We start from the raw sequence: 25,964 nt of genomic DNA on the forward strand, positions 1-25,964 counted from the left end.
TATATATATATATCTATTTTAAATCTAAAAGTTTGGGGGCTCGTCCAGGATATTCCCAAGAAACACGATGATCCTTTATCACAGGTAAGTTGTTTTCATGATTTCCTGTGGTGATAGGATTGATTGATCTCTTTTTATAATAGGTAGTGTCATCCTTGGATGGAGCTCTAAGAGTTTAAACTGTTTAAATGCACAGCTACCTGACAAATATTTTTTTTGGCTCCATGCATATTACAATCCTTACTAGGAATTATTAAAACAAGTCTTGGAATAGTCTATAGATCACAGTATTAGATTATGATTGTGTGTTTAGATTTTGCTTGCTATTATTTGAAAATAAAGTGAAGCACTAAATGATAAATGATTTAAAGTGGCCATTGTTAAATAATTTCTCATTTCTTGGGCTTCACTTCTTGACTTTCTTTGTCTTGGGATTTTTCCATTGTGCACCTCATGCATTTCTAAGTTAATATATTTCTTGAAATGCCATACATGGTAAGGTTTGATTTTTAAGTCGTATGATGGGATGATCAAGCCAACCTGGAGATTGTTGTTTGATCTATGTCTATAAATGACCCTTCATTTCAAACGATGACCCTTCTTCCTGAATAAATCTGAGAATGCTTTGTACCACACTTGATCTTTTATTGAGCATGACATTTATCAACTGTGACAATAACAATGTTTAGAATATATATATACATTGCATTTATATATTACTGACAGTGCCAATTCTCTGATTAAGCATTCATCATTTCAGCAGTTATAAACAATATTCATTTATGAGGAAGTGTTGCAAGTACCCATTAAAGTGAATATACGTCATTGTGGCAATGATGCCACCGGCCTTGCGCTGTTCCCACGGCCCTCAGTCTGGTCCTGTTATCATTATCATTGCCACAGTTATCATTAAACACTTTAGGGTGTTGCATAAAATAACCCCTAAGCATTTTTATTGGTTAAATGTCAAAGATTTTTCCTCAAGTCTTCAGCGCTCAGATAATAGTTGATGAGAAAAGACTCAACGTTCTGAAAGAAATAAAAATGAAAGCAGAAAATGTCTTCCTCTTTTTTAAAAATCGCATCTTTTTTGTACACATCGTTGTTGTGTAAATGTAAAGGTCTCTCACGGGATTGTTACACACACTTTCCTTTAATTCCTTACCACTCTTACAAAGGCCTTATTAATGTGCTCTGCATCCCTGATGTTATATAGAAAACTGGTACCTCTCAAATAAATATGCATGTGGTTATGAAAAAAAATAAATAAATAAACTCTCCAGATGTGAATATAACTCCCTCTGAATTAATCTACAAGATCGTGTATAAAAAAGATATGCCAATTTTGTCACTTTGACAGTCTCTGCATGAAGAAAATATGCACACACAATAAATGAATGTACTGCACTGCAAAAAATAATAAAAAATGCATTGTTTCCAGTCAAAAAAAATTTTTTTAAATCAAGATGCATTTTTTTTTACATAAGAAAAATGACATGGTATTTAGTTTTGTTTCCTGGGGGGAAAAATAATTTAAGTTAATTTTTTCTTATTTTGCAAATTATCTGCCAATGGTTTAAGAAAAATAGAAGACCAAAAAAGTCAAAAATCCTGCACACTATCAATACTTGCAAAACTATCAAAAATATTTGCCTGATGAAGGTCGTGAGACCAAAACTAATAAAATATTTTTTATATGTTTTGAAAGTATTGATAGTGTGCAGGATTTTCTTTGTTTTTGTTTTTTGTTTGTTTGTTTGATATTTGTACTTGAAATAATACAAAAATACACAGTAAGAAAATCATTTTTGCAGCATGAATGAATGAATGAATGAAGTACTTAAACATCGCTTATGCTTTAAAAAGTTAGAGGAGCCAGAAAGAAACTCTAGGTTTACCAAAAGAAAACCTGCTCCTGACCAATGTCAATGGCAATTACAATGGCAACTGACTCTGAGTACAAGTTACCTCTGTTTCAGAAACGGGCTTGAATTACCCTGAGTTTCCTTCATTTCAGGGTTAATATACTCAGAGTTTCACATCCTTTCTGAAAAGGGCCCCTGGCCTAACATGCAGAACATAGTGCTGACTTTGACAAAATTCTCATCTGTATGCATGCAGAGAATGGATGGATGGATGTTTGTATACCATATAGCATCAACATGGTAATTTACTGGTAATGTTGCAACTTCTCATCCCAGAAAATTGCAACAACTGATAAAAACTGCAGTTTACTGGAAACATTCCAGAAATCCTGACACAGAGAGACTATACACCCACACATTGAATCTGGGAATCAAAGTAAACACTGAAGTTTCAAGATGAACTGGCCCTTTCAAGATTTTACTGGACATCCTCTTTCAAGTAAAGAAGAGCATGTGACTTCTGCCAACACACACTAAAAATAGAGTGGTAGTACTTATATACTGATGCACTAATATGCATTAATTCATGCTTAACTAATGCACAGATAATCATGAGTTAATGTATGACTCATGAAGAACTGAACCGGTAATTAATGATTGCTGCATCAGCAACTAATAAAGAATATATATATCAATAGATTAAGTAATATATGAATTAAGAAAATATATGTATTAATTCCTTAATAACATATTTACTATTAACTAATAGTGTAAGTTAATGTGTTAATTACCACAATGGTTTGAAGTCATACTTCAACTTCCAATTGTCTGCTTTAATTAATCATTAACTAATGATTTGCAAATGTATTATTATGTTATGACTTTACTTGTTGAGGCACATGACTATTAACTAATTGCTTATTATTGGCTATAAACTAATGCTTATTAGTGCACCCGTATTGTTAAGTGTTACCAATAAAGCTTCCAAATAGTTTTTATTTTTATAATTGAATGGAAAGGTTTCATGGATGTTGGAATAAAATTTTCTTCATGAAACCATTGGTGCAAATGAAGATTTTTTAAGAGTGTGTTAGTGTTGGATTTTTCGTTAAGGGGTGATCAAACGAGGCTATTTTTCAGACAGTATGATGTCATACTGTATGGCTTCTGTTGTAATAAATAACAAACATAACAAATAATATAAGTCATAGTTTATGTGTTCATCATACAACACTTCTGTTTGTACAATTCTTTTAAGAGATATATGGTTCAAAAGTGATCAAGGGCTTGGGCAGTTCCAGTAAAACCCACTGCAGGACTTCTCACTTTTGGATTTCACTTTCATTTGCCCTGCTCTGTGTATATATATATAGGGTGCAGACCGAGACACAATGACACTCCACCAAAGAGACTGAGAACTTGTGAGACATTAAAATGTCAGAAAGACTGCGGTTGAGGCACCATGGACATGGTGAAAATGGTAAGTGCATTTTAATATAAAGCTTTTTTCTAAACATCTGTGTCTATTTGCACTGCATCAAAGCTCATTTGTTTTATTTGCAGATGAAGACGATGTACCCACTACCAAACATGGACATGGTGAAAATGGTACGTGTATTGCGATAGTTGGTCTGTATTTACTAACACTGACTCTGCAACTCTAAATTTGTGTATTTTATTTACTTCTTCATTTTCTCAATGTAGTTTGTTCTGTGTTTCTGAATATTCCTAAAAACTGAATGAAATAGGTCATTGCTGTCATATTTCAAAAACATCTGAAATATGTCTCTATTCAATGAAAAATATATTAAGTAAGAATATCAAATACCAAATCTCAGACTGAATCACACCAAATATAGAAATATTAGCTTGCAAAGTTGAGTAAAACCAACTTGTCACATTTACAGTGTTTTAATGTTCAGTGCAAAATGGCGTACATTTATATAGGAGCTTGTTGTTTTTCTAAACATCTGTGTCTATTTGCACTGCATTAAAGCTCATCTATTTCATTTGCAGATGAAGAAGATGATTTTCCTTCTACTAAACAGCAGCAGAACAGTGGCATAAATGAAATTGAAGAGGCTACTATAGAAAAGTCAAAAGCACAAGAAACATCAGTTATAAACACCATCATGGACATATATAATACATATGACAGACCAGCAAATGCCGAAGCAAAAGGCAGTTATGCAAAACAAGAAGCATATAAGAAAGCTTTTAAAGACAAGCCAGGAGAGAGAAATCCCAAGGCTGGATACCTCGCAGAAGCAGGATATGGACGAGTTCGTGTTGAAGCCAGTATATTTGAGGCTGAAGCCAGAGGCCCCAACGCCTCAGCTTGTGCTGAAGCCAGTTCGACTAAAGTAGGAGCAATGGCTCGAGCTGAACTTGCCGGTGTATCAGCTAAAGCTGGTCCACTTGCTGCAAAAGTGGGAGTTGGATTAGACACGGGTGCATCTCTTGGTTGGGATGGGGTGGAGCTCAAATTCCTGGGAACTGGATTCTCATTTGGTCCAAAAATGGGTGTATCTGTTCTGGGTTCAGAAGCATCAGCATCATGTTCAGTCATGTAGCCACAGAGTTAATAACTATCTTTGAATATGTGTAACATTCTACTTACAAAACATGAAGACAAAAACAAAAACCTTATATATTTTTAAAAGTTTAACCAGTTTTAATGCAGAATTAGTAACAATATTGAGCTATAAATACACATAACATACTTTAACAATATGAAAATAATGTTTTATTTTTTGATTTTATACAAATGTTATGACTTTTGTCTTTTGAGAATGTCATTTGTCATTTAAGAATAAATATTTGTGTTTGGTAATGTATGGATATGCTTATTCCTTTTCTATTAAGTGCTGTCATTCCAAGCTTTTATGTTAAGCTGCAATGGTGTAGAGCCTGGGATATAATGATCTGAAGATCGGGTTTAAACAGTTTGCCAGTCAGCTCATCAAAGTGAGAGTCAAAAAAGTATGCAGGTGCTTAAACAGACACAAATGTTGCTCAGGTGATTTATCACACAGCCTTCACAGTCCTCCTTCAGCTTCCCGTCAATGAGGTGATGCAGCAGCACCATGAGCGTAGCTTTAATGATTTTGAGCCTGACGTTGAACCCCCTAATGGCACACAGATCCGTGAGTAAACTCAGGTTGCGATATCCGAGCTCTTTGCAGAATTTATCCAACCATCCATTGTGGGTATCAGATGTGTTGGGTTCCTCTGTCAGAATATGATCAGTAGCATTATCATCAGGAGGCTCCAGGCCGAAAGAGGTGTCGTCTTGAGACATATTGTATAAAAACGTGTTGTGGGGGGGGGGGTCTGACTTACTGTGGTTTATAATGGCTGTACTGGTGAATGAGCGAGGATGGCAGAGTGTATGTACTGGGTGGAAAAGTGGAAAAGATTGATGCACTTTAATTTTGTTGTATCCGTCACACCACTTGAACATTTTGTTTATGATTGAAAAAAGAGAACTCAACAGACAGAAATCTGTTGGGCTTGGATCAACATAAGGGTGAGTAATTAATGGCAGAATTTTAATTTTTTGGGTGAACTAACCCTTTAATGCAGTTTCTTAGGCTACAATTATTTCTTTTATTTTGCTGATTGCTAAATCTTAGAAGGTTGCCATCAGTTGTCATAGTTATACCATGGTACAATGTAGATTATACACTCAGGTAGCATTGTGCAAAAACACTCATTGGACCTCCATCTCTCCTGATCTCACAAGTTTGTCCACAAAGAGTAGTCATACTTCAAATAGTAAAGCAAATTTAATAACAGAAGATTCGACTTAACAGTATCAACATAACCAACACCAGAGACAATGAACAGAAAAATAAGGGCAAAAGAACTAGATACAAAACAGGAGTGCTCTAATTAGTAACATAGTAACCATGACAACTAATGATGGCATGCAGGAACATAGGAACAATAACACAGGCAAACTACATCAAAAAAAAAGAAAGAAAAAAAAAAAAGAAAGAAAGAGAAATAAAGCCAAAACGTGACACCTGACCATCCGTGGTGAAACTGTGTTTCAAATAAAAATTCTGATTCATTTTTAAAACATTTCAGAAGAATTCTTGATTCCTTCAAAACCCATATTGGAGATAAAAAGAAAACCTGATCATTTGTTTAAAACATTAATAGTGTAGAATGTATTTAATACACAGTTTACCAAAAAAGTGTCCCAATTTTGCTGACTTCACCTCTCTGCTGTAACAGTCATTATTCAATATAGTAAGTGATTATGAAAAGGTAAATATTGGGCAACATTATGTGATTTTCACTGAAATATGTGGCTGGAATTTGAAAGATCTCGTTTCTCTTTTCTTTTCTACACTGCATGTGTAGGCCATAGGCGTAATTTGCGGGTGGGACATGTCCCCACCACTTTTTGAAAGGGTCGATATTGTCCCCACCACTTTTTGAAACATCTCGCGGCATCTCGCGGATATCTAATACAAAAGAAACACCTCTAGTTGATTATCAATTTGAGTTAATAATAGGCGATCTGGCGCTGGGATGTGTTGTTTTTGAAATCATGTTGAGTGCTCGTTGTCGCTGTTATGGAGGCGCAACAGTGTTCTCTTGGCGCTCGTGCACATTGCGCAGTGTTCACACGGACGAGCGCTTCAATCTATCGCTTAACTGTGGCAGAGACTCTCTATTCGTTACGTTGAATCACAAAACAAAATACAAATAAACGTGTCCCTGCTCTTGATATACAATCACTGACAAACATCTTTGGTTTTAATGAGAGAAAAAAAAAAAAAATCATACATGGTTGGATTCGAACCCAAAATCTCTTGCATGCTAAACGAAAATATTGCCTCCAGTCCATCAGGACAATCTAGTTTGGATAGCGGATCCACGTATTTATTAACTAATATACATACTCTCGCGACATTGTATTATAGCAGATGTAAGGAAGAAACTATCATATTAATTTTAATATCATATTATTATTATTGTAATAATACAATTACAATACCCCCCACCCCCCACATACACATTCCTGTCCCACCCACTTTTTAAAACAAAGTTACGCCACTAGTGTAGGCTATGTATTTTAACATAGGCCTAGCTATTCCCAACGTCCTTTTCATTTCTTTGTGCAACTCTTTTTTTTAAAGGAAAACAAACAAACAAACAAATAAACGGTGAACTATACACGCGCTAAGTTTTATCGCCCAAATTATTTTCCCGCCTATGGACGCTTCACACTCCAGTCCAGTGGGTGGCGGTAAGACACATGCGTGTGTTTGCCAACCACCATTAAACCTCAGAGGAAGAAGATTAGTTTTCAGTATGATCTCTGGTGTTATGTTGTGATACTGACTCAATACGAACTGTTAGAAATGTACTTTTAGTTTAGAAAGATACATGTTGAATCAGGTCAATATTAAATCATCCTCACAGACGGTAGTAAGGTTTGAAGCAAGCAGGAATATCTGGAGGAGTATCAACTGAACTGAGATCTGCTGCTGTGAAGATGGTGTTTGTTAAAGAGGAGAGTGAGGAGGACATGAGTGAACCAGAACCCTGGAGAACAAAACAGGAGGAACAAGGAGGTTGGTGTCTATTCTTCATTCATATTTAATAACTGTTGTGCTACACTAAGTCTTAAGTTCTTTAATGTAAATACAAGGTGTAATTTAACATTAAAATGTCTTAAATCCACGTTTCAATGGTCTTAAAAATGCATCAGGAACAGGCAGCGATACAAATTAGATTTTGTGTTTGGAATCGTAAAACTTGTGTTGATCGTCATACATCATACAGTTTTGTCATAACATTTTTAGTAGCGCGAGAGCTCGCGGGTTTCCTTTGCTCGTCCACAGAACTGGACGCGCGCTCTCCACTGTATGCAGTGCTCTCTTATGACCTGATTCTCCTCTCTCAGATATTGTGTGCGCTTAAACTGTGTCCTGTGCACTCGTGAATCTGTGTTTTTGAACTAGAAATTATTTCTTTTCGCTTCTTGATTAAACGTTGTCAAAAGTTATTAACCAGTCATTATATACTTTCGACTGACCGATGAAAATGCTACATGGAATCTTATTTGCTGAGAGTTATTGTACATATAAATAACCTAGTCTAACTGCATCACATTACAGGTCAAACACCACTGAACAATTTATCAGTTTCATATCACTTCACCAAATGATTTCAGTTATTTCAATAGGTCATTATTAGATCCTACAACCGCAAAAGAAACAAAACCTACAACAACATCGACCAAGCAAATAAATATGGTAAACAATAGGATAAAAATTACAAGTTATTGTCATGGTTTTTCCACAAAATACATTTTATGTCCTGAAAGCGCATACTCTCTCCTGCTTTCTCTTTTTCTCTCTCTCAAACACACACACACACACACACACACACACACACACAGTACAGACACACAAATGGTTTAGCAACTTAAAAGCAATGACATTTCACACCAGCGAGGTAATAGCTGTGGTTCTTGAGGTAGATAAACTTAAGGCCTTTGCACACTGAGTCCGAAATTTTCGCATACGTTTTTTCGTATTCGTAATCCTAAAAATTTGTCACGCACAGAGACCTTGCGCACTGACTCAGGTGTGTATTAAATTCACCAAATGTTGGCATGCTCTGGTAGCGGATTCCACCCTTGGCATCTTGAGGACTTTGGAAATGGCTAAATTTTTTAATTATGACCACAACAAGGAAACCAGATGCAACAGGGAAATGATGCAAAAGCTTGTTACATGCATTGTCTGTTGTAATTCTAGACAGACTCTTTTTATCTTCCAGTCTGGAAGCATGTTTTCCATCATTTCTGTGATATGGTCTGCCGTATAGGTCTTCTGGAAAATAAAGAGTCTCAATACAGTGAGACTTAAGCTTCCAATCAGTAGAAAGGTTGTGGACTTTAAAGGCCGGAACACACCAAGCCGACGGTCGGCCGTCGGGCAGTTTTTCTTAATCGGCCGACTAAGTTTCCTCGGTGTGTTCCGCACCGTCGGCTGAAGTTGGTCCTCGTCGGCTTTGTTTCGGCCGATTCGACATGTTGAATCGGCGTTGGACCTCGTCGGGCCATCGGGCCATATGATCATTCTGATTGGCTGTTCAGCTACTGCCGTCTGCTGTTTCGGAAAGGCATTTCATATCACGCAGGCGCAGAACTGATGTGCTGCTTGGCCGTCGGCTGTTTAGCGTCGGTTTGGTGTGGCAGGGCAACTTTGGACACAGACGCTGCCGACGTGAGCAAACCCCGCAGTCTGCTTTTGTCGCCACTATTTCGTCGGCGTCGGCTTGGTGTGTTCTGGCCTTAAAGCTCATAAAGGGTTCTCCTCCACCACTAGTGCTGGTCCACAGGTCTGTGGTTGCACTAAACCACACACCCTCTGCCACCTGTTCCTCCACACTCGCTCGTACCTATTTGTACATGGCTGGGATTTTGAGAAGTAGCTTTTTGTTGGAACTTTGTATTGTGGCACTGCCTTTTTTCATCAGATGAAGAAACCCAGGTTTTTCCACAATCTGAAATGGCATCATATCTTTGGAGATGAAATAGGCCACTGCTTTATTCAAATCCTGGGTTTGTTTTGAAGTGGTAGCATAGGTTACACATTTGCAAAGGATTCTGCAACGGCACCACCAGTCTTAAGCTAAAAGTGAATAAGAAAAGTGAAAATATATAATCTATACCAAGATTAACTTTGACTGGACTTGCAGTAATGACTTGCGGAATCTCTTGATCTAAAGAGCGATCTCATATGTGATCATGCATATGTAAAATAAAGCTATCAAACATTAAACAGCACATAAATCAAAACTGCCTAATGTTAAATGAAATGTAATTCAGGAAGAGCTATAGGAATGTGCAAGCAATAGGAGTGTTGGACTCTATCTACTTCATCTGTGTTTTGATCATCCTTGTGAATATTATCCAGATGTAGTTTTTGACAACAAACATGTTTTTCTCAGCTTTTTGCTCGAAAAGCTTTTTATGAAACTTACCCACATTCAAGTGTTGATATAAAAAGGAATGCATGAAGCTAGAATAAAATGGAATAAAAAAAGTTACATTTATTTGGGCGTGCAAAGCTGGGTGGTGATCTCGCAGGTGCTGCATCAAATTGGATGTTTTCGATCCTTTAGCAGCAAGTTTTGCATACAGGCGATCCATCATTTTCATTGATGTCATTCTTGGTGTACCAAAAATGCTCCCACACTGCTGACTTCAGCAGTTTCTTTGGTGGAAACACAGCTTCACTGTTTGGCCCCTCTGTCATAGTTAATCTAGTGTGTGTATATAGTATCCTTCGAGTCTCTGATACGCATGTCACTTTAAGCTGGTGCGCCGCAATTGTAACTTTGTTTTAGTTTCTTGCAAGTTACGACAGTTTTGTTCTGTGCAACTGAAATGCGGTGTAGCAGAGCCTTTACTATTAATTAACCATGAAGTTTTAAAGCACGGTTAATAGTAAAATCGGTTAATCGCTGCATCCCTAATTCACGATAAGAAGAATCTGGAGCGATTCTGATATTTTCCCATGTATTGCGGTTCTCTCTTGAATCGATTCTGAGCTTGGTTTTTAAACAGCAGATGGCACTACTATACATTACATTAACACTCATACACTGCCTGCTTCCCGTTCCTGTTCACACACCACTTAAACTTAAAATAATCATAAAGTTCGAAAAGTTTGAAGCGAATTACAAATCTTGCATCCTAAAAGCATTCTGAGCCGAGGTGCAAGTATATTTAAAGGATTAGTCCACTTTTAAATAAAATTTTCCTGATAATTTACTCACCCCTATGTCATCCAAGATGTCCATGTCTTTCTTTCTTCAGAAAAGAAATGAAGGTTTTTAATGAAAACATTCCAGGATTTTTCTCCTTATAGTAGACTTGAATGGGCACCAAACAGTTGGTCAAAATTAGTTTCACTGCAGCTTCAAATTGTTCTACACGATCCCAGATGAGAAATAAGGGTCTTATCTAGTGAAACCATCGCTCATTTTCTGAAAAAAATTGAAAATTATATAAGTTTTAACCATAAGCTCATCTTGAACTAGCTCTCTTCTTCTTCTCCTCTATTTGAATTCTCTGTTTGAGTGGTCTTCTTCATGAGCGTTTGAGAGTGTGTGCAGTGCTTCCCACAGGTTTGAAATATATACTTGCAGTGGTAGCCGGGTGAAAAATCCTCCTATTAGCCATCACACAAAAATAGTCTACTACATGTGACAAACAAATAATGTGTGATTTTTAACAGTATTTTTTTTATTTATTGAAATTCATTTCAATTACATACTAATATTATGCATTATATATTGTAAATTATGCAAAATTACAGTATTTAAATGGTTCTCTTTTTCCTATTTTCTCCTTGCTATGTCATATAGTGTCTCTCTCAGTAAATGGGACACAGATTTTACTAGTAAAATTCAAATAATGAATAATATAAGTGTCAAATAATGTTCCTAGTCTTTTCTTCCTGTGGAGGAGACTACAATAATTTACTATGAATTAAATTAAAATCAAATTAAATACAATTTATTGTGTAACGAAAATACCAATAATGCCCAGAAGAAGAAGAAAAAAACTTTTCTTGTGACTTTTAATTATTAACAAGCCTGAAATTCACCGGAACTCTTATTTTGAAATGTCTACATAATTGCGGGCTGATCCTTCAGATTCTTACAATCGTCTAAAACATATTATATAAAGGCTATAAAGTAGACATTGTCAAAATTCATCAACTTGAGTTAATTAACAATTGATTGGCATAAATCTGCGCTTTTCGTTGTTTAAGAATCACTTTGAAGCACTGTTTTGCGAGCATGTAGAACGCACAACAGCACCGCCCTGCATGCAGTGCTCTTTGTGAAATATCCACAGCATCTCTGCAGCGCAAGTGGGAATGTCAACAGGAGTAAACAGTTTTGATGCACACATAACGAGCAGGTACAAAATGCGTAGGGCGAGGGGAGATTTACCACTAGTTAATTGGTCGCGGATGGTTTCATTATCTTGGGTGAATACAAAGTATACGAGGATAAAAATAATAAAGGCATAAATGTGTTCCAGATATACTTGGGCGGCTGTTATTATACCTGGGCGGGCTGCCCAAGTAAAGTCTATGTGTGGGAAGCACTGGTGTGGTTAAAAACTGGCATATAGTGCCATCTGCTGTAAAAAATAAGCTCAGAATCGATTAAACAGAGACAATATCAGGATTGATCCAGATTCATTGTATCGATCGATAATCAATGTATTGTCCCAGCCATAGTGTTTTTCTAATAATTCAATGGTTTTTCACCAATTATTCCTTGCATATTTAATGCATTTACTGATAATGTAGTGATCTGTAACTGTCATATTCACTGATATAGAGGAGTGTGTCATTAAATGGAGCTAATATGAAGTGGGTTTTAATTAAAGTACAAGCAGCAATTCTAGCAGAGCATTTATGATATCTTGTGCATTACATCTATTGTTGCATTTAATGTTGATTTGAAACATAATTATTTATTACTGTCATTGTTCCAGTTGAATTTATCACAATTAGTGTTGGGTGGTATTAGACGTGCTGATATTCAGTAATGTGATATATCACAATAAAGAATATGCACTATATTGATATCGTGGGCACTTCAAAATACCTTAAAAAAAATTATTACCAATTATTACAATTTTAAAATGCATTTAAGAATACTTTCCCCAACAACCGTAAAAAATGCACAACACCGCTGTATTCTGCGTCAAAGGGACACGCGCTCAGATGTAAACAAGCCCAACGTGCATGAGAAGCACATGGCGGAACGAGCGAAAAAGCCGTGCTGAATGAAAGTCCATGTTCACTCTCTGACAGCAGAAGGCGCTGATGGAACAGCAGAATGCAGTGGTTACCCCGGAAACCCTGCAAAAAAAAGCAACTGCATTTGTGAAGTTTTTAAAATGCTTCAAACAGACATTCATTCATGTTGTTTATAAAAGCACCAAATACTTACTACTTAAAGACTTAATAGGCTATCTATTTAAACATTTTTATATTTTAATCTGGACTACAAGATGCCCTAATGATTAGAAATGTTCTGATTATTTATTATTGTTCAGTAAAACATCGAGACATGTGTGACTAGCGATACACAATATTATTTTGTGGGGCGAGGGGACATATTTATTTGATAATTTACCATGCTTATTTATTTATTTATTTAGACAATAGACTGCAAATGGGTGTTATACAGGGTAATACAATATTTTATTAGCATCAAAACAGCCTTCTCTAAAAACTCTCACATGATTTGGTTGGATAAAATGTTTAAAATTTCATAGTTTTAGAGATAACATCCTCATATTTGAAATGTAGCCACAAGTCTGCTCATGCTTCAACAACTACAACAAATGCAAATTTGTGAAAACAAAAAGTAATGTCATGCACATGTGCATTAAGTGATTTGTTTATTGAGTGACATCGCCAACTACTGGCCTGGCATGAATAATAGTGTTTTTTTATTTATTTTCAAGGATCGTTTTGATAATGTTGTCGTCTGTACTTGAAACTTTTGAAACTACTATTTTTTTTTTTTTCTCCAATTGTCCCAATTGATTTATCATTTTAATGTTTTTATTTTAGGTCTGATGGAAGTGAAAGAGGAAAGAGAAGATCTGAATGAAGTGGAGGAGAAATATCAGCTTCAGGAAGCTCATGATGACTCCGCTGAAGAAAACCTATTGAGTTGCTCCAAAACTGAAAACAGTTGCTCACAAAGCAGCATTCAAATAACAGAAGTCACAAGACCTTTCACGTGTTCTCAGTGTGAAAAGACTTTTAAACATAAAAGAAGCCTTAAGACTCACATGATAATTCACACAGAAAAAAATCCTTTCACCTGCTCTCAGTGTGGAAAGAGTTTTACAAAGAAATCACACCTTAATGATCATTTGTTAATTCACACTTCAGAAAAGCCTTTCGCCTGCCCTCAGTGTGGAAAAACTTTCACACTTAAAAGAAACCTTAAGACTCACATATTGATACATGTTGCAAAAAAGCATTTCACCTGCTCTCAGTGTGGAAAGAGCTTTACATGTAAAAGACAACTTAATGATCACTTGGTAACTCACACTTCAGGAAAATCTTCCATCTGCCCTCAGTGTGGAAAGAGTTTCAAACATAAAATAAACCTTAAGAATCACATGTTGATACACGTTGGAAAAAAGCCTTTCACCTGCTCCCAGTGTGGAAAGAGTTTTACACAGAAAGGACAACTTAAAGATCATTTGGTAATACACACTTCAGAAAAGCCTTTCACCTGCCCTCAGTGTGGAAAAACTTTCACACGTAAAGGAAGCCTTAAGACTCACATATTGATACATACTGGAAAAAGGCCTTTCACCTGCTCTCAATGTGAAAAGAGTTTTACATGTAAAAGACAACTTAATGATCATTTGGTATCTCACACTTCAGAAAAGCCTTTCAGTTGCTCTCAATGTGGAAACACTTTCACACTTAAAGAAAACCTTAAGAAGCACATGTTAATACATGCCGGAATAAAGCCTTTCATCTGCTCTCAGTGTGGAAGGAGCTTTACACAGAAAGCACACCTTATGGATCATTTGTTAACTCATACATCAGAAAAGCCTTTCGCCTGCCCTCAGTGTGGAAAATCTTTCACACGTAAAGAGAATCTTAAGACTCACATGTTAATTCATACTGGAAAAAAGCCTTTCACCTGCTCTCAATGTGGAAAGAGTTTTACACAGAAAGCTCACCTTAATGTTCATTTGGTAACTCACACTTCAGAAAAGCCTTTCGTCTGCTCTCAGTGTGGAAAGTCTTTTAGATGTAAAAGAAGCCTGAAGAAGCACATGTTGATTCATACTTGAAAAAGGCCTTTTACCTGGACTCAGTGTGGAAACACTTTCACACATAAAGGAAGAGAATTTAACCTGCTCTTAGTGTATAAAGACAAGAGAATTCACACTGAAGAGATGCCTTACATGCGTCATTCATGTGAGAAGAGTTTTAAATGGATCATAAGCTCATCTGCACTATTCTCACTGCAGAAAGAAAATTTAAAGGAGCAGTAAGCAATTTCTGAGAAACGCTGTTAGGCTTGCACGATCCTGGATAATGTGAGAATCACAATTTTTTTGGTTTCAAATAGAGATCATGATTCTCCCACAATTCTGAATATACAACCAAAGAAAATAACATGTAATTTACTAAAGGTAAAAATATTAATTGCTGGAAAATGTTTGAATTAAGGCGAGACACCCCAGGTGAATAGGGTAAAAAAATTAACTAATAGATATCACCATACTACCCCAGCTGATTGATTACATTAAAAATTGCAAACATTTTTTGTATTACAAGTTTTCTAAAATGTTGTTTAAATATGCAAATGAGCTGTTATCTAATTAAATATGCGCTAATTTGCATATATTTCTAGAATAAAAATCTGAATATTGGATGACGTCAAGTTCAAAATTCTTGTTTAATTTTTTGGACATATTAAATTCAAAGGCTTTTACAGAGGAAATTTTGGATATCTCTTTTTATCACTCCATAAATCAGAAAATACTATCAACAGCCAGAAAAAAAAATATTTTCATCATTTTTTTAGGAATAAAATGTTGTATAAAATCAGGCAAATTATATATCAACAAATCCCTCTGTAAAAACCTTCAGAATATAGATAGGAATAAAACTGTAAAGTTTGGTGTATATAAGTTCTGCTGAAGTGGAGATTTCTGACTCAGAGCAGAAGAAAAAACTAATTTTGAGAAAACGGCCTTTAAAGATATTTACTTTAATTGAAATCTATAGGCACAAATAGATAAAGTGCTATAAAATATACACCTAAAAGTGTATTTTGAATGTTTTCTTTCCACCAGTCTGAAAAAACACTTTATGAAAAGCCAAAAAGTGCAAAATCTCAAAATTGACAGGTGTCTGAAAAAACAGTGTTTTTGCCTGTAGTGTCTCCCCTTAATTATTTAAAAATGGTTTTGAATGAATTCAATGACATAAATACTTCTTTCATTACAGGATGAATCAGTGTTTTTGAACAAATCTTTTAAATGAATGATTCAGTGACAAATACATTTTTAGCAGTCACTTGTCGCCAACTAGTGGCATAAGATGTAAATGACACAACTGTTATTTACATACTTCTGTGATAATTTAAATATTTGTAACAAATAATTACTGTGTGACTCTGGCAGCACAATGTTCCAGTAAGATTTTATTAAAGGTTTAAAAGATGCAGGCAAATCTTTCATTAATAAAATAAGATTGTGTGGGTGCTTGAATCGAAATTGCGATCTTTTTAAGATTAATCATTCCGCTCTATTGAGAGACGTTATAATAGAGAAGAGGTCACAGGAAAATCACTGGTAAAAGAACCTGATTTTATCCGTTCATTTACATGACGGTGATTTTTGGTGGCTTAAAAATACAAACTTTTAAAAAACAGATTTCAAAGTGTACGTTTTTACCTTCTCCATATAAACTACAATAATACAAATTTGTGAAAATGGTGATATTGTGCACATTATTTGTTCAGTATAGCTGCATAGTGATTCTTTACAAAGTGACGTCGCCAATGACTGGCCTGGCATGAACACATACAGTGTTTTTAGTTTTTTCCAAGATGCGTGTGAACAGATTGTTTTGATGTTGTCATCTATATGTACATCATTGTGGTGTAATCATACCCTTATACTTAGCTTACTTCAATTATTTTTCTGTTCCCACCAGATATGAATTTCTCATTCATTTAAAAGATTAGTTCACTTTCAAATGAAAATCAGTCCAAGCTTTACTCACCCTCAAGCCAGGTGTATATGACTTTCTTCTTTCTGATGATAATATTAATCGCACATCACTAGATGTTGTTGAATAAAGTCGTTTTTTGGCGCACAAAAAGTATTCTCGTCTCTCATATTATTAAGGTTGAACCATTTTAGTCACATGAACTGTTTTTAAATATGTCTTTAGTACCTCTCTGGGGCATTTGAAAGGATTCATTATCTTGCTGTCAAAGGAGGCCTCACTGAGCCATCGTATTTTATCAAAAACATCTTAATTTGTGTTTCAAAGATGAACGAAGGTCTTACAGGTCTGGAACGACATGAGGGTGAGTAATTAATGATAGAATTTTCATTTTGGGGTGAACTAAACTTTTAAGCCCAAAGTATACTTCACTTTTTTACGCTTGTGCAAGAATTAGCAAACAGTGCGTCATTTGGCGCAAATTTCGTCATCCAAAGAGTATACATGCATGTACTTTATGTGCGCCACTGGATTTCTGTAACCATGCGTACTTGTACGCACAGGTTGCGCATGCGCATTTAATTTTTTGGTGAGTAATTAGTTTATCCACAAGGTGGCAACCGTGCCTTCAAGGATGTCACAAGTTAGTCAAAGAAAACCTGCAGAACAGACCAGAACACATGCAAGCTACAGCGACAATGGAGGCCTACATTGATGAGTGATTGTGCAAAGCGGTTAGAAACTACCCTCATTTGTACAACTCTAGCATGAAAGAATACAAAGAAGTTTACATGGGTTGTAAACTCATGGCAAGAGATAACTAAAGTCCTCCTTTTCCGGCACCGGCGTCACCACAGCTGTCTGCATCTTCATCAGCCTCCACTGTGGTCGCTCAGCACCAGCAATGTTAAATGTCGCTGTAGATTTAGCATCACAGTACTGTAAAAACCTACAGTACAGTACCACATTTTCGCCCTGCTGCTCTCCTCACATTTTAAAATCTAACTCAGTGAATTAGCTTAGGGTTTATTTCGACCAAACTCGATGTCGATGATTGTTGGAACCATGGAAAGACGAACCGAAATGGGTTTGGTGAGTTTTAATTTGGTTCTGTCGAGTTTGAACGAAGTTTGTTTTACTACTGAGCGCGAGGTTGGAATCTGCTGGGAGATCGATAGACAGCTGTTTGTGTTTAAACAAAAAGGATCTTGCGATTATAAAAAGTCTATTCCTGTGGGGATCCTTTCCATAATGTTGTCCGATCCGAGCCTGTCAGTGACAAAAACAAGCACTTTTATAGTCATTCGCTGACGGTGCACACAAGCTCAAACGTATTATATTTGCAGTCCGCTGACGGCTGCAGTGGTCGCGGTCAACACTGCATCTTCAGTTAGTGCGTAGGCACAAAAACATGGAAAAAGATGGCCCAGATTGAAAATACTTGGTTTCACTTGAAACGTACTTTAAATGGGTGGTTTGGGGTCAGAGAGATTGGGTATTGTTAACTTGACCAGATTATTACTGCATCTGTTTGTGCAAGAAGTCCCTGTTCTGTAGCATAGTGATTGTAATGACAATAAACGATTATGATAATAAAAAAATATATGAATTGGGGTGTAAATTACTTTTATCACCGTTAATAATGATCTATTAGACAACAAAGCCAGTATAATGCATGCCATGGCAAAATATTCAGCAAGGTCAAGGAAAATATTTTACTAACCTAGATTATTGAAGTATATGGAATGCACGTGACAACAGCGTATGTGTTAGCCTATCCCCAACAAGCAACATCAATGAATAAAATATATTTTGATTTCTTCCAGCAGTGTGGTCCACTTGTCTTTGCATCCTGGGAAGTGCATTGCTGTCACAAGGAAGCTTATGAGTATTTTGTAAGTATTAGCCATAATAATAATACCTTTTAGACTTTAAAAATAAGTTGCATTTTGTTCTGCTAAAGAATTTTCATTTGACATTTCTACCTTACACTGTCTGTTCATCTTTATTGGTGCTGTGGATAACAGTTTTTGTAATAAGTGTATTTGTGTGTGTGCCTTGACTTTGTTACAGTTTCGGCATTGAAGGGAAGAAGTGTACTGCCAGACAGGGAGTGAGCAGAAGATCAGGACGGTGGTGCAGAGTGATGGCCATCAACCCACATGTCAACAGCTTCGTTCGGTCCTTTGTGTTTAAATGGAAGACTTCACACTGAGGGTCTGTGGCCTGTTTGCAACCATCCACATGCCCTTCAGTTAGGGGTGAATGTTGTGGGACAGTTGTTGTTGTGATGCACTTTACCAGGGCCATTGCTGATGGGGCGAAAGATGGTGACATTTCTGAAATGTTTTGAAATGTTTAAATATATTGATTGAATAAAAATATATATTTTTAAATTTACTTTGTTCGGTTTGCCTTTTGATTTGTAATGCTATTCTGTAGTATAGTACTATTGTAATATTACTAACTATAGTATGTATATACTATTCTAACCTATGTATTATATAATTATATATTTTATCATTATTAGCAATGATTATAAGTAATATTTAACAGTAAAATAACAATATAAAGTAAAATACAGTAAAATGGATCAAATTACAAAATACTGTAAAAATACAGTAAAATACTGTAATGTAGTTATACAGTACTGTTCTTTGTACTGTAAAATTGCATTACAGTACATTGCTGTAAAGCGAAATACAGTACATTGCTGGCAACCGTGCTGCCAGTACTGTACTGTAAAAATACAGGGAAATCGTTAAAAGTGTAGCAGTGGCTCCAGAAAGCGTCCTTCTATATGATGTGACTGCAGTCAAGAGCTGGTAGAGCTCGAAAAGGAGAAGCTGTAAGTGCTGAAGGGGATCGAGCAGAGTTTACAAGAGGCCAACAACCTCGCCCGGGCTACGCTGGAGGTGAAGAAGGTGAAGCTTCAGATACTGGAGAAACACTATGCTTTGTCAGAAGCACAATTTCAAAGACCAACCACCTCCGTGCCAATCATAATGCCAGGTCAAGGTAAGCGTGATTATGATACTCAGTAGAGTCGAGTGTTGACCTCCTCCTCCTCCTCTTCTTCCTCCTCTTCTGGCAAAGCTGCACTTCCACTGACTGTAACATTGTGTATGTAACAACTGCTACTGCACAACATCTTTCTGGCTTCATACGCAACCCTCCAGCTGATTTATTCATGGCACCGGAAACTCATCTTCCAGCACACCAAGTTGCAGGTACGGATGTGTGCAATGTTGTAATTGTGCTCGGCCTGCGTTGTTGGATTCTGGATTTAGAAGATAGGTTTGGAGGAAGTAGCCGCTGTCACCTAAAAAAAAATGCTCTGCCCAAAAACCCCTCTTTCGGCATCTTGACCCACTGCTGAATTGGCCCACACAAAGCTGTCGTGTGCTACCAGGCTACTTTGCCACCACATCTGCAAACATTCCCCTGTGGTCCACCACCACCTGGACATTGATGGCCGCAAAGCCCTTATGACAAATGAAGGCCTGATTGAGCGCTGATAGGTTTGCAATGGGGATAAGTGTCCCGTCGCAAAAGGCCTGTTATCCGATACCATCAATGGCATGGAAGCCTTGATGCGCCTCCATCACTTCATGCCTGGCAGAAGGCATATGGATATAATCTGTGGCATGACGGAGCAGAATGTCCGTGACTGAGTGAACGCACTGCCACACCAAGGATTTACCCAGCCCATATCCATCCCCAACCACCTCCAGAAAACTACCCACTGCATAAAAACGGAGAGCCGCCAGCAGCTGAATTTCGAGGCTGAGGGGTAGCTCTGTCCAGTTTCTCTTAACAAAGTAGGACCAACAAGATCTAAAAGCTGCTGTATTTGCTGCCATGGCAGGCGACATTTTGTTAGAATTGCAGCTTCTGACATGGTATCCAGGGGACTAAAGTTTTCATGTATGCAATAGTGTACATACACTAAATGGCTCCGCGGACGGGGCCGTCTTTGATTTAGCACAACTATCCGCTGTATCACTGCCATAGTTCAAACTCCCCACTACAATCATTGCCTTTAAATAGACTCCTAAGCCTTTACTGTCTAATGGCTTGCCAGCTGATGTACCTTTGGATAATATTATTAAATATCTAACAACTATCAGTGTAATGACAATTTTATTGTTTTTATAAAAACACTTCAGTTGGCCTAATTTAACACTGGGTGTATGCTATTACAGCATCAGAATTATATTCATAGACGGAGATGTAAAAAAGCTTTTTGCACAGTGGTGGCCACTAGTGGAGTGAACTGTCAACAGTGATAAGGTATAACTAAGAGTGCTCCAGACCAACCTTACTAAAGTATGACTTACAGAAGGTATACTTAGCTAAGAACGTTTTGGGAATCATATTAACGTATTAATGTACAGTTTAAGGAATAATTATAAAAAGAATGATGTAGAGTTAATAAGGTTTCGGGAGATCCAGCCCTGACCATTTGTATAAAATATTAGTAGTGTAGAATATTTGTAGGCTATTTAATACAGTTTACCAAAAAGTGTCCCTATTTTGCTTATTCCATCTCTATTATTAAATGTAATGTCAATCATTCTGCAACATAATTAGTAGTTCATGATTATGAAAAGTTAAACATAATTAAACACTGGGGAACATTCTGTGGTTTTCACTGAAATATTTGACTGGAATAAATTTAGAATCTCGTTTCTCTTTTCTTCTCCTCACTCAAGCCTGATTAATATAGCGTAACTATCATAGGCTATAAAATTTTAACAAATTTCACAAAGTCTTTTTCATTTCTTTGTGCCAATCTTTTTTCTAAAGGAAAAAGATAACAAACGGTTCCCCCACCCCAAATTATTTTACTCCAGTCCAGTGGGTGGCCGTAAAACACATATTTGTTTGCCAACCACCATTAAACCTCAAAGGAAGAAGATTAGTTTCAGCATGACCGCTGGTGTTGTGTTGTGAAACTGACTAATTGTTAGAAGTGTACTTTTAGTTTAGAAAGATTTTGAATGGTCAGTAAATACCTGTAATATTCCCATCCTCATAGACTAAGGTTTGAAGCGAGCAGGAATATCTGGAGGAGTATCAACTGAACTGAGATCTGCTGCTGTGAAGATGGTGTTTGTTAAAGAGGAGAGTGAGGAGGACATGAGTGAACCAGAACCCTGGAGAATAAAACACGAGGAACAAGGAGGTTGGTGTCTATTTTTCATTCATCCACTGTTGTGCTACATTAAGTCTTAAATTATTTAATGTAAAAACAAGGCGTAAATTAATATCAAAATGTCTTAAATCCACGTTTCGAAGGTCTAAAAAATGCAACTGAACGGGAGCGATGTGAATTAGATTTTGTTTTTTGGAATCTTAAAACTTGTGTTGATCATCATACATACTTTGTTTTTTCATACTTTGTTTTTAGTAACGCGAGAGCACGCGGATTTTCTTTGCTCGCCCTCAAAAATGGATGCACGCGCGTTGCCGCGGTTACGCACCTAGCTCGAAGTTAACTTCCGGTCTTTGTTGAACGTGTCACTTTCCCGCCAGAACGCGCTCCCTCAGCTGGACTGAGTGGCAAAAGAACCTGCTGAATGATTGGATTTAATAGAGGAAACTGCGAAAACGCGAGTAAAACAAACGATTACACTAACGGTTTGGCTCGAAAGTGTTTTTACAAATTGTCAAATAAATCCATGGATATTGACATGAAGTCAGGAGTCGTGTTTCCTGACATTTATATGTGCCTAATTTCGACGCCGGGGAAATACATAAAGCAAAGCTGTCTGTGAATGCTTTATATAACTACAATATAGGTTTTAAATCCGAGTGATAACTTTATATATATTATATATCGTCAAATCGTCCAGCATTAAAACTTGTATTTGTTGTCAGTAATATAACCCAGCAAACATGCTTCTTTGGGGCCCGTGTGGGGCCATTGCGGGTAGCCCACTGTGGGCCAAGATACCGGCGTGAAATGCGGGGCACGTGTGGGTCCCGCACTATGGGACCCAGGTGGGGCCCCAGTGGAACAGCCCAAAGTGTGGGCTGACTATGGGCTGGCCCACACTAAGCAGAGTGGGCCCCTGTTGGGGCCATTTGTGGGCCTACAGCAAGCCCACACTGTGGGCAAAGTGTGGGTATACTGTGGGTACACTGGGAAAAGAGTGGGCATACTGTGAACAATGCACAGATGTGTAAGAACATACCTTTGGCTTTAACAAACAACAAGATTAGTTTGGTTCTACTTTACATTAACCACAACACACACAAAACAAGTTCACTTGTTAAAAGAATAAATTAGAAGTCATATGTTTCAAATAATAAGCTCAGAATTGATTAGACAGAGAAAATATCGGGATTGATCCAGATTTGTTGTATTGATCTATGATCGATGTATCGTCACAGCCCTAGTATTTTTCTAATAATTCAATGGTCCATTGCCATTTATTCCTTCCGTATTTAATGTAGTGACCTGTAACTCTCATATTCACTGATATAGAGGAGTGTGTCATTTAAATAGAGCTAATATGAAGTGGGTTTTAATGAAAAAATTACAAGAAGCGATTCTATTAGAGCATTTGTGATATCTTGTGCATTACATGTATTGTTACATTTTAATGTTGATTTGATTGGAAACATAATAATTTATTACTGTCGTTGTTCCAGTTGAATTTATCACAATTAGTGTTGGGCGATATGCTCCATTTTCATATGTGTGATTACACTATTTTGTGGGACAACGGGGCATACTTATTTGATCATTTACCTTGCTTAATTATTTATTTAGACAATCGACTGCAAATGGGTGTTATACAGGGTAATGCAATATTTTATTAGCATCATAACAGCCTTTTCTAAAAACTCACATGACTTGGTTGGATAAAATGTTTAAAATTTCATAGTTTTAGAGATAACATCCTCATATTTGAAATGTAGCCACAAGTCTGTTCATGCTTCAACAACTACAACAGTGCAAATTTGTGAAAACAAAAAGTAATGTCATGCACATGTGCATTATTTGATTCTTTACAGAGTGACATCACCAACTACTGGCCTGGCATGAATAATAGTGTTTTTATTTATTTATTTTTGTGGATCTGCGTGAACAAGGATCGTTTTGACAATGTTGTCGTCTGTACTTGAAACTTTTTTTAAAAAAATGCCAAGCAAAATTGTTTCCATTTTTAGTACATTGTTGTGTAAACATACCCTAATTTCCTATTATTATTTTTTTCCAATTGTCCTAATTGATTTATCATTTTAATGTTTTTATTTTAGGCCTGATGAAAGTGAAAGAGGAAAGAGAAGATCTGAATGAAGTGGAGGAGAAATATCAGCTTCAGAAAGCTCATGATGACACCGCTGAAGAAAACCCATTGAGTTGCTCCAAAACTGAAAACAGTTGCTCACAAAGCAGCATTCAGATAACAGAAGTCACACAACCTTTTACATGCTTTCAGTGTGGAAAGACTTTTAAACATAAAAGAAGCCTTAAGATTCACATGATAATTCACACAGGAAAAAATCCTTTCACCTGCTCTCAATGTGGAAAGAGTTTTACAGGTAAAAGACAACTTGATGATCATTTGGTATCTCACACTTCAGAAAAGTCTTTTGCCTGCTCTCATTGTGGAAACACTTTCACACGTAAAGGAAGCCTTAAGAAGCACATGTTAATTCATGCCGGAATAAAGCCTTTCACCTGTTCTCAGTGTGGAAGAAGCTTTACACAGAAAGGACACCTTAAGGATCATTTGTTAATTCATACATCAGAAAAGCCTTTCACCTGCCCTCAGTGTGGAAAAACTTTCACACATAAAGGAAACCTTAAGACTCACATGTCAATTCATACTGGGAAAAGACCTTTTACCTGCTCCCAGTGTGGAAAGAGTTTTGCACTGAAAGCAAGCCTTAATGTCCATTTGGGAACTCACAGTTCAGAAAAGCCTTTTATCTGCTCTCAGTGTGGAAAAACTTTCAAACATAAAGTAAGCCTTAAGACTCACATATTGATACATACTGGAAAAAGGCCTTTCACCTGCTCTCAATGTGAAAAGAGTTTTACATGTAAAAGACAACTTAAGGATCATTTGGTATCTCACACTTCAGAAAAGCCTTTCAGCTGCTCTCAGTGTGGAAACACTTTCACACGTAAAGGAAACCTTAAGACTCACATGGTAATTCATACTGGAAAAAAGCCTTTCAGCTGCTCTCAGTGTGGAAAGAGTTTTGCACTGAAAACAAGCCTTAATGTCCATTTGGGAACTCACAGTTCAGAAAAGCCTTTCACCTGCTCTCAGTGTGGAAAAACTTTCAAACAAAAAGTAAGCCTTAAGACTCACATATTGATACATACTGGAAAAAGACCTTTCGCCTGCTCTCAATGTGAAAAGAGTTTTACATGTAAAAGACAACTTAAGGATCATTTGGTATCTCACACTTCAGAAAAGCCTTTCACCTGCCCTCAGTGTGGAAACACTTTCACACGTAAAGAAAACCTTAAGTATCACATTGTTACATATCATTTGTTAATTAACACTTCAGAAAATCCGTTTACTTGTTCTCAGTGTGGAAACACTTTCACATGTAACAGAAGCCTGAAGAGGCACATGTTGATTCATATGTGAAAAAGGCCTTTTACCTGGACTCAGTGTGGAAACACTTTCACATATAAAGGAAGAGAATTTTACCTGCTCTTAGTGTGGAAAGACAAGAGAATTCACACTGAAGAGATGCCTTACACACATCATTCATGTGAGAAGAGTTTTAAATGGATCACAAGTCTCAGATCTCATCTACACTATTCTCACTGGAAAAAGGCAATTTAAAGGAGCAGTAAGCAATTTCTGAGAAACGCTGTTAGGGCTGTGTGATGGATAATATGAGAATCACGATTTTTTTTGTTTGTTTTTTGTTTCAAATAGAGATCATGATTCTCCCATGACTCTGAATATACAACCAAACAAAATAATGTGTAATTTACTAAAGATAAAAATATTAATTGCTGGAAGATGTTTGAATGAATTAATTAAAGATGGTTTGAATGAATTCAATGACTCATTAATAAATGCACTGATTCATCCTGTAATGAAATAAGTTTTTTAACAAAACTTTTGAATGAATGAATGAATGAGAAATACGTTTTTAACAGTCACTTGTCGCACAAATCGTTTCATTAATAAAATTGCTATGTTTTTATGATTAATCATTCAGCTCTATTGTGAGACATTATAAAAGAGACAAGGTCACAGGAAAATCACTGGAAAAAGAACATAATTTTATCCGTTCATTTACATGACAGTGGTTTTTGGCAGCCTAAAAATGC

The 25,964-nt window shown here is 36.6% G+C and overlaps 2 protein-coding genes across 2 annotated transcripts; both read left to right on the forward strand.

The window, feature by feature from the left end:
• Positions 1 to 3,189: 3,189 nt before the first annotated feature.
• Positions 3,190 to 4,698, forward strand: LOC125279930. The gene is made up of 3 exons (XM_048210142.1): positions 3,190 to 3,345; positions 3,429 to 3,473; positions 3,882 to 4,698. The coding sequence occupies exons 1-3, from the start codon at positions 3,300 to 3,302 to the stop codon at positions 4,436 to 4,438; spliced, it is 648 nt and encodes a 215-aa protein (XP_048066099.1). The 5' UTR covers positions 3,190 to 3,299; the 3' UTR covers positions 4,439 to 4,698.
• Positions 4,699 to 7,094: 2,396 nt separating this feature from the next.
• On the forward strand, positions 7,095 to 25,687 carry LOC125273046 (zinc finger protein 729-like). Its single transcript, XM_048198330.1, has 5 exons — positions 7,095 to 7,456; positions 13,505 to 14,748; positions 19,461 to 19,663; positions 21,691 to 21,833; positions 23,918 to 25,687. Exons 1-5 carry the CDS (start codon positions 7,378 to 7,380, stop codon positions 25,264 to 25,266), a joined length of 3,018 nt encoding a protein of 1,005 aa, XP_048054287.1. The 5' UTR covers positions 7,095 to 7,377; the 3' UTR covers positions 25,267 to 25,687.
• Positions 25,688 to 25,964: the final 277 nt, after the last annotated feature.

The sequence above is a fragment of the Megalobrama amblycephala genome, linkage group LG1 (genome assembly GCF_018812025.1).
Source record: "Megalobrama amblycephala isolate DHTTF-2021 linkage group LG1, ASM1881202v1, whole genome shotgun sequence".
NCBI lineage: Eukaryota > Metazoa > Chordata > Actinopteri > Cypriniformes > Xenocyprididae > Megalobrama > Megalobrama amblycephala.